The 15200-nt window shown below is 43.9% G+C and overlaps 1 protein-coding gene across 2 annotated transcripts in view; it reads right to left on the reverse strand.

The window, feature by feature from the left end:
• Fam234a (family with sequence similarity 234 member A) overlaps positions 1 to 15200 on the reverse strand; it is a 40287-nt gene that overhangs the window by 5358 nt on the left and 19729 nt on the right. For both annotated transcript variants that reach the window (XM_071605531.1, XM_027940530.2), the window contains exon 2: positions 1754 to 2059. In XM_071605531.1, the coding sequence (XP_071461632.1) occupies positions 1754 to 2021 (268 nt within the window). In that variant the 5' untranslated portion in view covers positions 2022 to 2059. The remainder of the gene's footprint in view (positions 1 to 1753; positions 2060 to 15200) is intronic.

Here is a 15200-nt window from a genome sequence, read left to right on the forward strand (position 1 = left end):
AAGTCTACATGGCATTGGATTTAGGAATGATTTTTTAGACATGACGCCCAAAGCACAGGCAACAGAACAAAAAGTTAATGAGACTTCATCGAAGTTCAAAGCTTTTATGCATCTAAGGTCACTATCAATAGATTAAAAAGATGACCCGCGGAACAGGAGAAAATATTTGCAAGTCATATGCATGTGGCACAAGTGTCCAGATTATAAAGACTCCCGTGGCCCAATAACAGAACAAACAACACAGTGAAAAATGGGCAAAGGACCCTAAGAAGATATACACGTGGCCCCTCGGCACATGAAGAGACAGGCCACATCACTAGTCATCAGGGAACTGCAAGGCAAGACCATAAAGAGGCTGCTTCAGACCCATGGTGTGGCTGGCATGAAGGAAAGGCAGGAGGACTGCTGCCACACTGGGGGGCTCCACGGTGGGAGCCCAGGGTGCTGCCGCCAGGAGGAAGGCCAATCAGCCTCTCGGAACATGGGCTGGAAGTGTGCTCAGGCGAACTGTGGTGCTAGTCTTTTTGTTTGTTTTGTGATACAAAGGGTGGAGGCCAGGGGTGCTCAACAACAGCTTCATCCTCAGTCCTGTGTTTTGTTTTTGAGACACACCCAGCATCTAATCGCTTCTACCTCAGCAATTTGAGTTTTGTTTAACATCCCCAAATCCATTACTGTAATATACCAAGTGGATAGTATGAAGGGAGTACCACATAACCACCTCAGAGACAGAGAAGGCCAGCACACAGCCACACCCTCCATCCCAGGGACTCGAGAGAGGCTGATCACAAGTTGGAGGCCAGCCTTGGTAACTTGCCAAGACCCTATCTCAAAATAAAAATAAAAAGGGCTGGGGTGCAGCTCAGTGGTAGAGCACCCTGGATTCAGTCCCTAGCGTGTCATGTGAAGAGAGAGTTGTCACACTCGAGGCATATGAAACACCTGGAAAAAGTGACTTTACAGAAACAAAAAGCCCAGCAGGCACAAGAAACAACCTATCCTCCTTCCTAGGACCAGGAGAAGAGGACAAGGCAGGGGGAGGGGGGGCAATGGTCCTGGAATCTGGACAAATGACACTAAGTAAGCTTCAATGAGAAATTCTCTTTATCCCCCAAAAGAAGTCAAGTATGCAAAGCAGCACAGCAGCAGAGGTCACTGGCTCTCCCACCCACTGCCAGGACAACTGTGCATGCTGTCCTGAGAGGAGGAGGCCAATTCAACAGGCACACTTCACTCTGGCTAGAGCAGAATAAGCCTGGATGACACCACCTGCTGCATACCTCCCATGTTTCATAACACCTGAGTCTTTCCGCCAGTTGTATGTTTTATAGAAAAAATTATCAAAAAGAAAGTAACCAAGCCAGTTGCGGTGGCCATGCCCGTCATCCCAGGGACTAGGAAAGCTGAGCGGGAGGATTCCAAGTTCAAGGTCTGCCTGGGCAACTTAGTAATGCCCTGTCTCAAAATGAAAAATAAAAAGGTCTGAGGATGTGAGGTCATTGGCTTATGTCCTCATGTTGGTTAAGCACCCCTGGCTCAATCCCTAGTACCAGAAAAGAATAAAGGAAAATAGAAGAAAAGTAGCTGCGAGCTGTGTGTGCCTGTCCACCCAACCAAAGAAGTGCTTCTGGTTTCACTGAGGCTGCTCTGGAGCACCCTAAAACCCCTGTGGAGGTGTGCTTTTCAAGTGGGGCACAGAACTGGCAGACACTTGGTTGACTCACTGTCAAAGACCACAGTCCTGCCTCCTCACCTGCTGCGTTGTAATCGATCCTCCACATTCGCTGGGACTCTGGTCGGTCTGGACACGGGATGATGAACGAGACAACAAACACCACGAAAAGGCAGGTAAACAACGACAGGAAGAACGCCACGGTGCGGCAGCGGGACAGCCGGGTCTGTGGAGGTGTGCTTTTCAAGTTATCTTCATTCTTCAACCTGTTCCCCAGATTTTCCTGTGATTTTCGGTCTTCATTCTTCAAGGGGTGGATTTCAGCTTCTAAATCCTTGTTGTCCATCATTCTGTCACATCCCAAAGCTTAGCTCCTGGTCACTGTATCTGTAAAACAGGAGCAGTTAAGGCCAGCAGCCAGCAGCTGCAGCTCCCCACACATGCACAGCGTCCAGTCTTCCAGCAGTCTGCTGCAGCTGCCACTGTCGACCTCAGCCCCAGAAATACAGCTTCCTGAGCACTCAGGGTGTTGGCCTGAACAGATTCCACCCAGCAGGCCTCCAGTCAATCTGGAAGGCACACGGGTGTGCACAGCAGGCAGGAAGGGCACTCTCACACTGGGGCTTCCTGCCTGCTGCTCCAGGGCTTGGCCAAGCTCCTGCCCTTCCATGGGCACAGATGGGAGAGGCTGCTGGAACAACGTTCTCACACGTGGACACCCTTGGGCACACGGACTCCAAGTTCAAGGAATCTCAAATGAAGTGGGCTGTGGCATCTCAGCCTTGCCCCATCGTGTGACCTGGGACCATGATTGGATTGGTCTGCGATTCAGTGCCCTTATCTGTAAAAGGGACATAATATCTACTTAGGAGACTAGAAGACTATTTTAAGGATTAAGTCATTGTGCATGTAATGCACTAATAACAATAGTAAGCACTCAAACACTAGCTCCTTGTTACAGCAGTAAGACAAAGTGTGTATCAGCAGAAGTGAGGCACAGGACGAAAATGGACAGGGGCAGGGAAAGCCAGACTTGGAGTGACAGCCTCTGAGTCCCAGCTGCGGAGGGAGGTAGAAGGTCTCTGTTGGCCCAGTCCCCTCCTGCTGCTGGTTGATGGTGGGTGTGGTAGGGATACCTGGAGTGGCCACCTCAGAAACCCAAATGGAAAACATACTTGAAGATGGGAAAGCTGAAGTCCAGAAAGAGTGGGGCACTGTGAAATCTGAAAACCACCTCTGCAGCCCTGAGTTGTTTGTGCTGTAGGATGTGAAACAGAAACAGGCTTATGCCTTGCTGCAGCAAGAGATCTGTAATCCTGGTCCTTTTCAAAATTCAAGCTGGTGCCCTAACTAATACAAATTACATGGAGAGGATGGCAGGGATCACAGGATCAGGTGAGTTAAAGCCTTTATCTACCCAAACAGGAAGCCAGCAGTCCAAGCTGGAAGGGCAGCAGACAGAGGGCCCCCAGAAGACTGCTACTGAGGGATGGGTCTGAATGGACCAGACAAGAGACTGCTCTTTTCTGTTTTGAATTTTTCCCTTTTTGACTTTCATTGTTTTTCTTTATTTAATAAAAATAATTCATTGAAAATCCTGTGCACATACCCACTAAAATGGTTTTTATTTAAAAAATAAAAAAACATGCGAGTGAGGATGTGAGAAGTGGAGCTCAAACACTGCTGGTGGGAAAATGGTACAGCCATGTGGGGAAACAGGCTGGCGGTTCCTCAAAAGCTAAGAAGAGGGGCTGGGGTTGTGACTCAGTGGTAGAGCACTCGCCTAGCATGTGCGAGGCCCTGGGTTCGATCCTCAGCACCACATAAAAATAAATAAATACAATAAAGGTATTGTGTCCAACTACAATCAAAACAAATATTAAAAAAAAAAAAAGCTAAGAAGAGCTGGGCATGGTGGTCATGCCTGTAATCACTGTGCTCAGGAGACTGAGGCAGAAGGATCACAAATTGGAGGCCAGCCAGCAACTTAGTGAGACCCTGTCTCAAGATGAAAAAAAATAAATAAATAAAAAGGGCTGCTCAGTGGTTAAGTGCCCAGGTTAAAAAAAATAAATAAATAAAAATAAAGTTAAGCAGAGTTACATGCTATCCAGCAATTCCACTTCTATATACCAACAATAATTTAAGGCAAAGACTAAAACACTTATAAATAAATGTTCATTGCTTCATTATTCACCATAGCCAAAAGGGAGAAACAACTCAATGTTCATCAATAAATAAGTGGAGGAACAAATGTGGTCCGTCCTTGCAGGGCCGCCTCTAAGGTGAGGCTGAGGGGAGTGAGCCTCCAAGGCTGCACTCCCTGGTTCAACTCAGACACCCGTGTCCACATTTGTCTGACTCTGTGTGCGTGAAACACACAGGACAGGCACATCTACAGGACATTAAGTAGGTTAGGGACGTGGGGAAGAACCACTCAGGAGTGGGTTTCCCTTCTGGATGACAGAAGTGTGGCAATGGTTGCAGATGCACCAAATGGCACTGATGGAAAATCTTATGTCATGTGTGTCTGAGCACAACTGAAAACACAAACCTGTGTGTCCTCTCCTCAGTGCTGAGGCATGAGTTGAGTTTTAATATCTTGGAGATCGGAAATGTGTGGCTATACAGGTAATGAGTTGGATGCAAGGGAAATCAAACAATGAGTCATGAGGGGGACTCATTAAGCCGGCACATGAATGGCATGGGAAGGTGTGGCAGAAGCTTTGTGGAAAATGCAGTTGGGGTGTGGGGGAGCCAGGGGCCTGGACTGCAGCGGCTTGACAGCAGGACCAGGGTGCAAAGCACCAGTGCCAGGAGAGATCTCTGCTCTGCAAACCTAGCTCTACGTCCCAGGTCCCCAGAAGGGACACTTGAGATGTTTCAGAAGTTCTTTTAGCAATGCTAAAATTCTAGATTTCTGTCTTTAAGGCATTCTTAAGGTCTAACCCTTTGGGAAGGAAACCTTAGTTCTCTAAGCTGTGGCTGCCTCATTACCAGAAGCGAGAGCACCTTCCGGGCACAGCAAGCACCCTTAAGCCTCAAGCACTATGCAAAAATGAGGGGTGCTGCTCTCTCTCTGCTTCCTGATCATCATATGAGTTGTTTCCCTCTGCCACACTCTTCCATCATGATATCCTGGCTCACCTCAAGCCCCGAGGAATGGAGCCGGCATTCTGTGGACTAAGATCTCTGAAACCTGTGCCAAGGTGCTCCCACAATGCCACAGAGAACTCACAGAGAAGCTGCATCCTTTTGAGGGAAATGCAGGAACACTTGACCTCTGTTGGGGTGCGCTGTGAACCATCAGCTCCAGGAAGTTCATGTATTCAACATTAGATCAGTGATGTCACATCTTTGTACAGTCGGGTTTTTACTGGTGTTGTGATAAAGAGTGAGCCTTGTACAAAAATCAGTAATGATTCTGGAAATAAGTGTGATTATGTCCAACCCAACTGGAAGGTTTCAGAAGCTGTGTGATGGCTAAGAGGTACATGCATTTTGTTAGTTAAGAAATTTACTTAACAATTAAATACAAATTATTTTTCTTCCAGGGTATGTGAATTTTTTCAAACAGCTATCAATTTAGGGCATAAATACTTATTATTTAGACCTAACAACTTAAAACATTGTTTTGTATTTCTTTTGGTCTAAGGGTACTGTGAAAACCTAGATAAAACTAGACACTAGAGCTCCATGAACCTAGAAAGTTTGGGAACCTCTAACAGAATAAATTTTTATAGTGAAACTGTTAGTTCGGAGGCTCTGCAACCTTTACATGTTTTAAGTGTGGTCAACTGCCCTTCAAAAATATGACACCAGAGGGGTTAAATTAAAAGAGACACCGTGACCCATGCATTGTGCCAAGTTTGATTTTTTTAAGTGATACAAAAAAAAAAAAAAAAAAAAGAAGAAGAAGAAAAGAAAAGTAAAAAAGCATCTCTAGTCATCTTGGGCTTTGAATCCTAAAGGCAGAAACTATTTTACTTCACCCCCAAGTCCCAGATCGGCTACAGGGTTCGGTAAATGCATGTCGACAAAATAAAAACAACCCTTTCCCCAAGGGTTGCTAAGGCAAGGTTGAAAATAATGTCAGGCTATAGTCAAATTACACATGCATACTTCAGGTTGCCAGATAAAATAGAGAATGCTCAGTTGAGTTTAAATTTCATAACCCAAACCCAGAAAGTCAAGGTTCATATATTTTCTCCATGTGTGGAAGCTAGAGAGAAACAAGGAAAAAAGCAGGATCTCATAAAAATAGAAGGAAGACCAGTAGAGTAGAGGAAGGGGATCAGAGGGAGGAAGATGAGGAGGGAAATAGGAGGTACGGGGGAATGAAATGGACCAAATTATATCATTATATTGTGTGCATGTATGAATGTGTAACAATGAATTCCATTATTACGGATAATTATAATGCATCACTAAAATATTACCATACATTTAAATTTCAGATAAACAAGAAGTAATTATTTTAAAGTAACTATTTCCAAATTTTGCATGCGATGTACCTCTACTATAAAAAATTGTTCTTTGAGATGAAAATTGCACCTGAGTGTCAAGAAGAACCTAAGGAAACATGACCACCAAGGGCAGTGTGGTATCCTGAGTGGGATCCTGGGACAGGAAGAGGACATTAAGGAAAGACTGAAGACATCTAAGTAAGGATTTTTACAAATAATATTGTATCATATCATTTTAATAATTGTGACAAATATGCCATACTAATGTAAGATGTTAATAATAGGGGAAATTGCGATAAATAAGAACTATCCATATAATTCTGTAAATCCAAACCTGTTTCAAATTTAAAAGTTTATTAAAATTTAATTCTTTATTAAGATTTATTAATATTGTTAGCTCTGGCAACCCTGACACTCTTACTTTCAAACAATAGTTAATCATACAATATGAATACTTAAAAAAAAAAAAAAAAAGAATGAGGAGTGCTGCTCAAAAGGACCTGGGAGTCTAAAAAAAGGCCTATCCACTCCCCAGTACACATTTCCCAGGCCTACTTGGGCCTGGGGCCACTGGAATCTGTGTTGAATAGCAGCACCTGACCAGCTACCAGCTCAGCTGGTCACTAGGCCTGGGCAGCAGACCTATGTCTTCATAAGCCCATGTAGATCTAGTAATTGTGAAGCCATGAACAGTGCATCTCCCTCAGTTCCTGCCACAACTGTGGTCCCCAGCCTCAGCTGCCGTAATCCTACTGCAGCATCCCAGACCAAATAATCAGCTCCTCTGGATGGGGATCCAGGGCAGGAGTGCTGCTGATGCTCTCCTGGTGATTCCCAGGTGCAGCCAAGTGGAGAAATACTGGCTGAGCATCTGCTCTGATCTGTGCACCCCACCTGAGCATCAGAGGAAGACCAGATTTCTCCTGCCCCTGAAGAGGGCCTCTCTCTCCACTGCAAGCCTGGAGAAGAGCAGCAGAGGGAGGGCGCCCTCCTTTGAATCAAGCCATCTGAGACTGTGTCCTGAGTTTCCTGCTTTGGAACTCTCAGCCACTTTAGTTAACGCAATAGCAGACTCAAGCTGATAAAGCAAACTGCTCTTTTCCCTAACCGTTTCTCTAATCCCCAAGCCATTTGGATACCTAAAATTAAGACCACACGATAGTGCACAAAATATGATTACGAAGGTAGCGGGATGTTTAATTTTAAAATACCAATGTTAAGGACATATGATACACACTCTGAAAGGTGCAAAAGGTGACTCTCAAGGGCAGAAACAGGCCACTGGTTTCCAACTGCCCCTCCCAGAAAGCCCGTGCACTGGCAAGTCTGAGCAGACATGTGACCAGCACAGCTGAGTTACAAAGGCGACTTCCAGGAATGAGAGGAAAGATAAACTCTTAAACCCGATTGCATGATTTACCATGTGAAATCAGACCAAATGGGATAGCACAGGCAGGAATCAGGGGGTGCTGACACTTTCTCAGCTACCAGGCTTTGATTTAGAGAACCTGTGAAAAAATACTGCCCCATGGCGACCAACTCGGCCACATGACTTGGAGCAGGTCAAAACCCTCTACTCATAAGCAGCACATTTGGGAAGTAGGGTAACTGGCCCCTTGTGAGAGCCTATTGGCCAGTGTCCTTGTGCAACTCGTGAGCAGGGCAGAGTAAGTGACGGGAACAAAGGCTTTGAGAGGAAAACTCCTATCATTAGAAGCAAACTAGTGCAGGTATCTTGTCTTAAATAAGATAACGTACTTTGCTGTCAGTTGAATTATACAAATGTACACGTATTCACTGATCCTCTGATGTAGGAGGAAGTCCTCTGAGTGTGGCCCACAGACCAGAGCTCTGGGCTCCTCCTCCACAACTCTGCAACTTAAAGTAGTGGGAGAACTTGGGGACCCAAGTGTAGAATCCTCTTGGATTTATAAGAAATTTTTTCAGTCTTTTATAGTTGTCTTATTCATATCAAATAAGATTTTTTTGGGGGGGGTACCAGGTATTGAACTTAGGGACACTCAACCACTGAGCCACACTCCCAGCTCAATTTTTGTCTTTTATTAGACAGGGTCTCACTGAGTTGCTTAGCACCTCGCTGTTGCTGAGCTGGCCTTAAACTCATGATCCTCCTGTCTCAGCTTCCCAAGCTGCTGGAATTACCAGCATGCGCCACCTTGCCTGGCCTTGAATTAGATTATAGTATTTGCTGACCTACACCTTTACAAGTCTTCCTAAAGAATTCAAGTCGTTTTTATAAAACTACTAATCCATTTGCACTCTGCCATCAGTTTATAGAAGAATTATGCTACATCCTATTACAGTTAACAGGCAAGACCAAGGCAACCACATCTGACTCTTGGAAAGTAGATGATTGTACGGTCAACGGCAGGAGGACTTTGTGGGCTGACCAAGAGTCCAATGCCCATGTTGACCACTAGCATGCAGGTCTGGGGCCTTCTGACCACTGGTGAGTCAACTCCTTGACAATCATTTAAAAGAGAAATGACTACATGCATTTTTCTCAGTGATCATTTATTCACTCTTAACATTTTTAGATAGTAAAAAAATTTTAAATTAAAAATGACTGAGGGGGCTGGGGATATAGCTCAGTTGGCAGAGTTCTTGCCTTGCATGCACAAGGCCATCGGTTCAATCCCCAGCACCACACACACACACAAAAAAAGTGAGGGCTGGTGTGTAGCTCAGAGGTAGAGTATGCTTAGCATGCTGGAGGCCCTGCATGCTAACCCCACCCCAACAATAAAAACCGGGGAGAGTCTCCAAAGTCACTGCTTCTGTTCTGACAAGCACAGAAATCTTCAGCAGGACCCCTATGGTCCACCAGTGGACCATAGGGGTCCTGCTGAAGATATCAAAAATTCACAATACTGGTCTAGATGTGGAAACTTCACTTGGGCACAGCCTTTTTTATCTTTTTTTTTTTTTTTTTTTTTTTACATAGAGTTACACAGATTTTTTTTTTTAAGAGAGAGAGAGAGAGAAGTTTAATATTTATTTTTTAGTTTTTGGCGGATACAACATCTTTGTATATGGTGCTGAGGATCGAACCCGGGCCGCACGCATGCCAGGCGAGCGCGCTACCGCTTGAGCCACATCCCCAGCCCCCCCCTTTTTTTTTTTATCTTTTTTTTTTTTTTTTTTTTGATACCAGGGATTGAACTCAGGGGCTTACCACTGAGCCACATCCTCAGTCCTTTTTTACATTTTATTTAGAGACAGGGGTCTCACTGAGTTGCTTAGGGCCTTGATAAATTTGAACTCATGATCCTCCTGCTTCAGCCTCCCAAGCTGCTGGGATTACAGGTATGTGCCACCATGTCAGCCTTTTTAATGTTTTTGGTACCAGGGATTGAATCTAGGGGCACTTAACCACTCGGCTCCATCTATAGTCCTTTTAATTTTTTGAGATAGAGTCTTGCTAAGTTGCTGAGGGCCTTGGTAAGTTGCTGAGGCTAGTCTTGAATTCGCAATCCTCCTGCCTCAGCCTCCTGAGATGTTGGGATTACAGGAGTATGGGCCACCGTACTCCACCTTGCAAACAAAGTAAGGAGTTAGCCCAGAAGCTTCATCACGGTTGCTAAGGAAGTCTTCAAAACCCTTAATACCCAGGTTCTTATTAAAAGTTGCAGCCATGTAGGCTGGGGTTGTGGCTCAGCAGTAGAGCACTTACTTGCCTAGCTTGTGTGAGATCCTGGGTTCGATCCTCAAAACTACATAAAAATAAAAAAAGGTATTGTGTCCACCTAAAACTAAAAAATAAAAAAATAAAAAAAAATTGCAGCTGTGTGACAAGCAGCTTTCTGAGAAAATTGGCTGAGATGCATCAAACTCTGAAAGAGGATCTGAAGATCACGTGTGGTCCAGAGCACACAATGAGATGATTATACATGGCAGTGTGACATTTTCCTTCTCAGAATTGTAAAACTAGTGCTTCACACATCCATGGACAGTGGCTAACAGCAAGAGCTCAGATTTGTCGCTCTGAGTCACTTTTTAAAAATGCTCTAATGCTTCAGCATTGCTATGCTCATTTTTACATGTTCCTTATTTGCAGTTCCTCCAATAGTTTTAACTTTCAAAGTGGTGAAGGCATTCTGCACCCACTGTCTGACAGGGTCACAGTGTGGGGGATGCTGTGGTAGGGCCGCACCATCTGGAAACCGGAACCACAGGGAATGTTAAGTGTTTTGTTTATGATACTCCTGATATGGATAATAGGTAGGGCATATGTCATTCAATAATAAAAGCACGTGTTGCCTGAGATTGCAGGAAAATTCTCAGAATGAGACTAAGGATATAATTAAGACATGCCCCAAGGTGTGTTTCAATCTCTCTCAGGATATAAACAATAGTGTTATTCTTCAAGAAATTCACGGGAAAAAGATTGCAAATCAAGGTTCCTAAGAAAAGCTTAACAATTTGCACTAAGCACCCTGTTGAGGTAAAAAGCCTGCCCTTTAGTTAAAGATTACTGGGCTGGGGTTGTAGCTCAGCGGTAGAGCGCTCACCTCGCACCTGCGAGACCCTGGTTTCGGTCCTCAGCACCACATAAAAATATATGAATAAAATAAAGGTATTGTGTCCAACTACAACTAAAAAATAAATATTAAAATAAGAAAAGATTACAAAGGGGCTGGGGATGTGGCTCAAGCGGTAGCGCGCTTGCCTGGCATGCGGGCGGCCCGGGTTCGATCCTCAGCACCACATACAAAGATGTTGTGTCCGCCGAAAACTAAAAAATAAATATTAAAAAATTCTCTCTCTCTCTCTTTAAAAAAAAATAAGATTACAAAGACATAAGAATTGGTGTGCTTTGACCAAGGATTAAGGAAACTTTTAAAGAAAGCAGTTAAATAGGTCATATGAAAAAAATAAATTACCTTGGAAATTAAAAATAGAATAATGTAAAATTAATATAAATATATTTTAGAGGTACTTCAGAGTACTAGGCTTTTAAGTAATAGACTTTCACTATTTTAAGTGCATTTCACTGGCACTTTAGAAGTAAGAAAGCTTATCAATAATCATAGGTATGCTTTAAAGTCAGAAGTTAATAATAGGTCCAGAGACATGTAGTCTAGTTGTGTAGCCAAGTACTTAGTGATTGAGGTGAACATGTAAAAGCTTAATCATCATTGCCAAAGGTTATAGAAAAATATTTTAAACAATGTACTCAATATCTTAGGTAGTCAATATGTGTCAGAAAAGATTGTAACTCTTGAAAATTATGTAAATCAAAGAAGTTTTGGGCTTTGAGGCTATCCATTAACTACCTGAAAAAACACCTGCAAAAATGGTATAAAAATAAAGGCCCCTCTCTAGGGGCAGCAAATGTTTTTCTGGAGGCTGCTTGTAACTTGCAACTTGTCGTCCCATCTCTTCTTTAGCTGATGCCACTCCTCCTTCAGGACCCCTGGATCTCTGCTGGGGCTGGACCCTGGCATCAAAGCACCTACCTGTCGGAGGTGCATATCTGCAGATCTTGATTGAAGTATGATGTTGAGAGCCACAGCCGAAGGGGCCCCAGCAAACTTCCAGCTGCCAGCAAACTTCCAGCTGCTGGCTGATGATTGGCTCACAGCGGCCCCAGCAACATCTAGCTGATTGGCTCCTCTGCGGTGATGCTCATTGGGCTGTTTCCCTGCCCTTTCAGACCACGGAGCTGCTCATTGGGGGACTTTTCTGGCTCCACCCACGTGACCCAGCCAATGGGCCTCAAGAGCAGGAGGATTGTGGGAGGTGGAGAGAAGCTTGTGTGGGAGAGAGAGGCTTGTGGAAAGCTGGTGGTGGCAGTTGAGGCTCTGAGGGTTTTTCCTGAGAGGCTGTTTTGTTTGGCGTGTGTGGTTCTAAAAATAAAGTTAGTTTCTTTTGACAAGTGGCTCCTGATTGTGCCCAGCCAGACTGCGGCATTTGGTGGCTCGCACGGGGAGCGACTGAGGGTAAGTGAAACTGCTCGCCCCTGAGGGCAGGGCGAGAGGATGGGTAGCCATTTTAAGATTCCTCTTTTATTTTGCTTCACTTTTGTTTTAAGTTGCCTGTCCCTGGAGATGAGTGAGACGGAAGAAAAACCGCTCACATCTGAGGAAAAACTATTTACGTCTGAGGAACAGATAGGGAGAAAGGACGGATGCACATGTCAGGAGGATAGAAAGGCTATAATGACTTTTTGTTGTTCCATTTTTATTTCATTCTGTCTCGGTTTTGTTTGGCGTCATCTTGTTGGGTTGTATTATAGTAGAAATACGGGATCAGAAATTAGTAAAAAACAAACTGAAAGAGTGTTAAGTAAATTGTTAGAGGAAGGAGGCATCTCAGTAAAATCAAGAACAATCAGGGCATACGTTGATACAATACAAAAATGTAGCCCATGGCTTTTTAAGGAGGAGTTGTTAAATATATCACAATGGAACCATCATGGTGAAGATTTAAAAAGAATAGAAAAGAAAAGCCCAGGGACTCTGCCAGTTGGCACATTGCCATTGTGGACGTTCATATCTTGTTTGCTTAGTCCAAAGCCTTCAGTTCAGACAATGGTAGAGGAAGAAGAAGACATAATGATTCAAGTAAAAGAGAAGGTCTCTCAAGTTAGTCAGACAGAGGAAAAGATTCAAGTAAAAGAGAAGGCCTCTCAAGCTAGTCAGACAGAGAAAGAAAGTGTAAAACAGAAAAAGCCATCGGGGGAAAGTTACAACAGGAGACTGCTACTAACACCTTTCTATCACCAGAGGGTGTAAATGTCCAACCAACAGCACCACCTCTACAGGAGACTGCTACTAACACCTTTCTATCACCAGAGGACGTAAGTGTCCAACTAACAAGGCCACCTCCATATGCTGGGAGGTCCCCAACCCCCACAGTTGATAGTTGGGATCCTGAGACAAGATCTCAAATATTAACATGCCCTGTATTTGAGGCAGGAGGGCAGCATTTTACCAAGTTTTAAATTTCAAAACAGTGAAGCAGCTAAAAGAGGCTGTAACAACCTATGGTCCTCAAGCACCCTTCACTGTAAGCATGGTCGAATCCATTAACAACTTGAACATGACGCCAGCAGATTGGGCTAATATGTGTAAAGCTGTGCTAAATGGAGGACAATACCTGTTATGGAAGGTTGCCAATGAGGAATTTTGCAAGGAGACGGCTAGGCGAAATGCAGCAGCTGGTTATCCTCAGAGAAATCTAGATATGTTGTTAGGAAAGGGACCTTATGAGGATCAGCGGCAACAAATTGCATATGATCCTGGTGTATATGCACAAATTGCTGTAGATGCAATTAAGGCATGGAAGACTTTACAAGGACATGGAGGTTTACAAGGTCAATTATCTAAGGTAATACAAGGAGCTAATGAACCTTATGCTGAATTTGTAGATAGGCTTATTCAAACAGCTACCAGAGTTTGGGGGAATACAGAACAAGCAATGCCATTAATAAAACAACTGGCTTATGACCAAGTGAATCGTTGGTGCAGAGATATCATTAGACCATGGAAACATGAAGATTTAAACACATATATTAAATTATGTAGAGACATTAATGAACAAGAGCAAGTCGTGGCAGCTGCAGTAAAACAGGCTTTAGATGCCAGAGACATTAATGAACAAGGGCAAATTGTGGCAGCTGCAGTAAAACAGGCTTTAGATGCCAGGCCAAGAACATGCTACAATTGTGAACAAACAGGACATTTTAAAAGGAATTGCCCCATTGGAGGAGGGTTTAACAAAACTAGGTATCAAAGGAGTAGAATACCAGGTATTTGCCCACGATGCCGTAGAGGGAGACATTGGGCTAATGAATGCCGTTCTCAAACCACCATAGAGGGTACTCCATTATCAAAAAACGAACAAGGACCAGGTGTTTATCCACGATATCGTGGAGAAAGGCATCGGGCTCCATTGCCAAAAAATGGACAGGGGGGCCCAATGCTCCGGGGCCCAAAACCACAAATATACGGAGCACTGGAGGAACCCAGCAACCCCATCAGGGTAGTGCCCAGGACACATTGTCCATCAGATCCCTCATCAGACAAACCAGAGGGAGCGCAGGGTTGGACATCTGCGCCTCCGCCAGAGCAGTACTAACTCCAGAGATGGGAGTTCAAATCATTCCCACAGGGGTGAAAGGACCTCTTCCCAAAGGAACAGTAGGCTTATTATTGGGACGCAGCTCTTCTACTCTAAAAGGACTTATGATAAGTCCTGGGGTAATTGATCCCGATTATGAAGGTGAAATAAAAATTATAGCCAGTTCTCCAAAGGGTATATCAGTAATTTCACCAGGAGATAGAAGAGCACAGTTACTAATAATACCCAGCCTACATGATAAATTTTCCAGTCGTACTGTAGAAAGAGGTTCCAAGGGATTAGGCTCCACAGGTGTAGATTGGGCTATGCTTTCTTTAAATTTAGATTCTTGCCCCATGCTAAAATTAAATATTCAAGGACATGAATTTAATGGGCTACTGGATACAGGTGCAGACCTTAGCATCATCTCTCGTCAAGAATGGCCAAAACATTGGCCATTACAACAAGCCACTCAAACGCTTCGAGGCCTAGGAGTGGCGACTAATCCCCATAGAAGTGCAATGGTATTAGATTGGAAGGATCCTGAAGGATGTGAAGGAACTATACAGCCATATGTATTGGATCATCTTCCCGTAAATTTATGGGGACGAGATGTCCTAGATCAATTAGGTTTGACATTAACAAATAACATCAACCAAAATGCACCCACTATTATGACTAGACAAGGTTTTAGGAAAGGAAAAAGATTAGAAAAACAAGAACAAGGTATAGCAGCACCAATACAAATAGATCAAGGAACAGACAGACATGGGTTGGATTTTCAGAAAGGGCCACTGAAACAATAAAAATTACTTGGAAATCAGAAAGACCAGTATGGGTTCCTCAGTGGCCCCTGACTAAAGAAAAGATACAAGCAGCCCATGACCTGGTCAAACAACAATTAGCAGAAGGACATATACAACCTTCTGTATCTCCCCATAATACTCCCATTTTTGTCATCAAAAAGAAATCTGGTA

The sequence above is a fragment of the Marmota flaviventris genome, chromosome 19 (assembly GCF_047511675.1).
Source record: "Marmota flaviventris isolate mMarFla1 chromosome 19, mMarFla1.hap1, whole genome shotgun sequence".
In the NCBI taxonomy this organism is placed as follows: domain Eukaryota; kingdom Metazoa; phylum Chordata; class Mammalia; order Rodentia; family Sciuridae; genus Marmota; species Marmota flaviventris.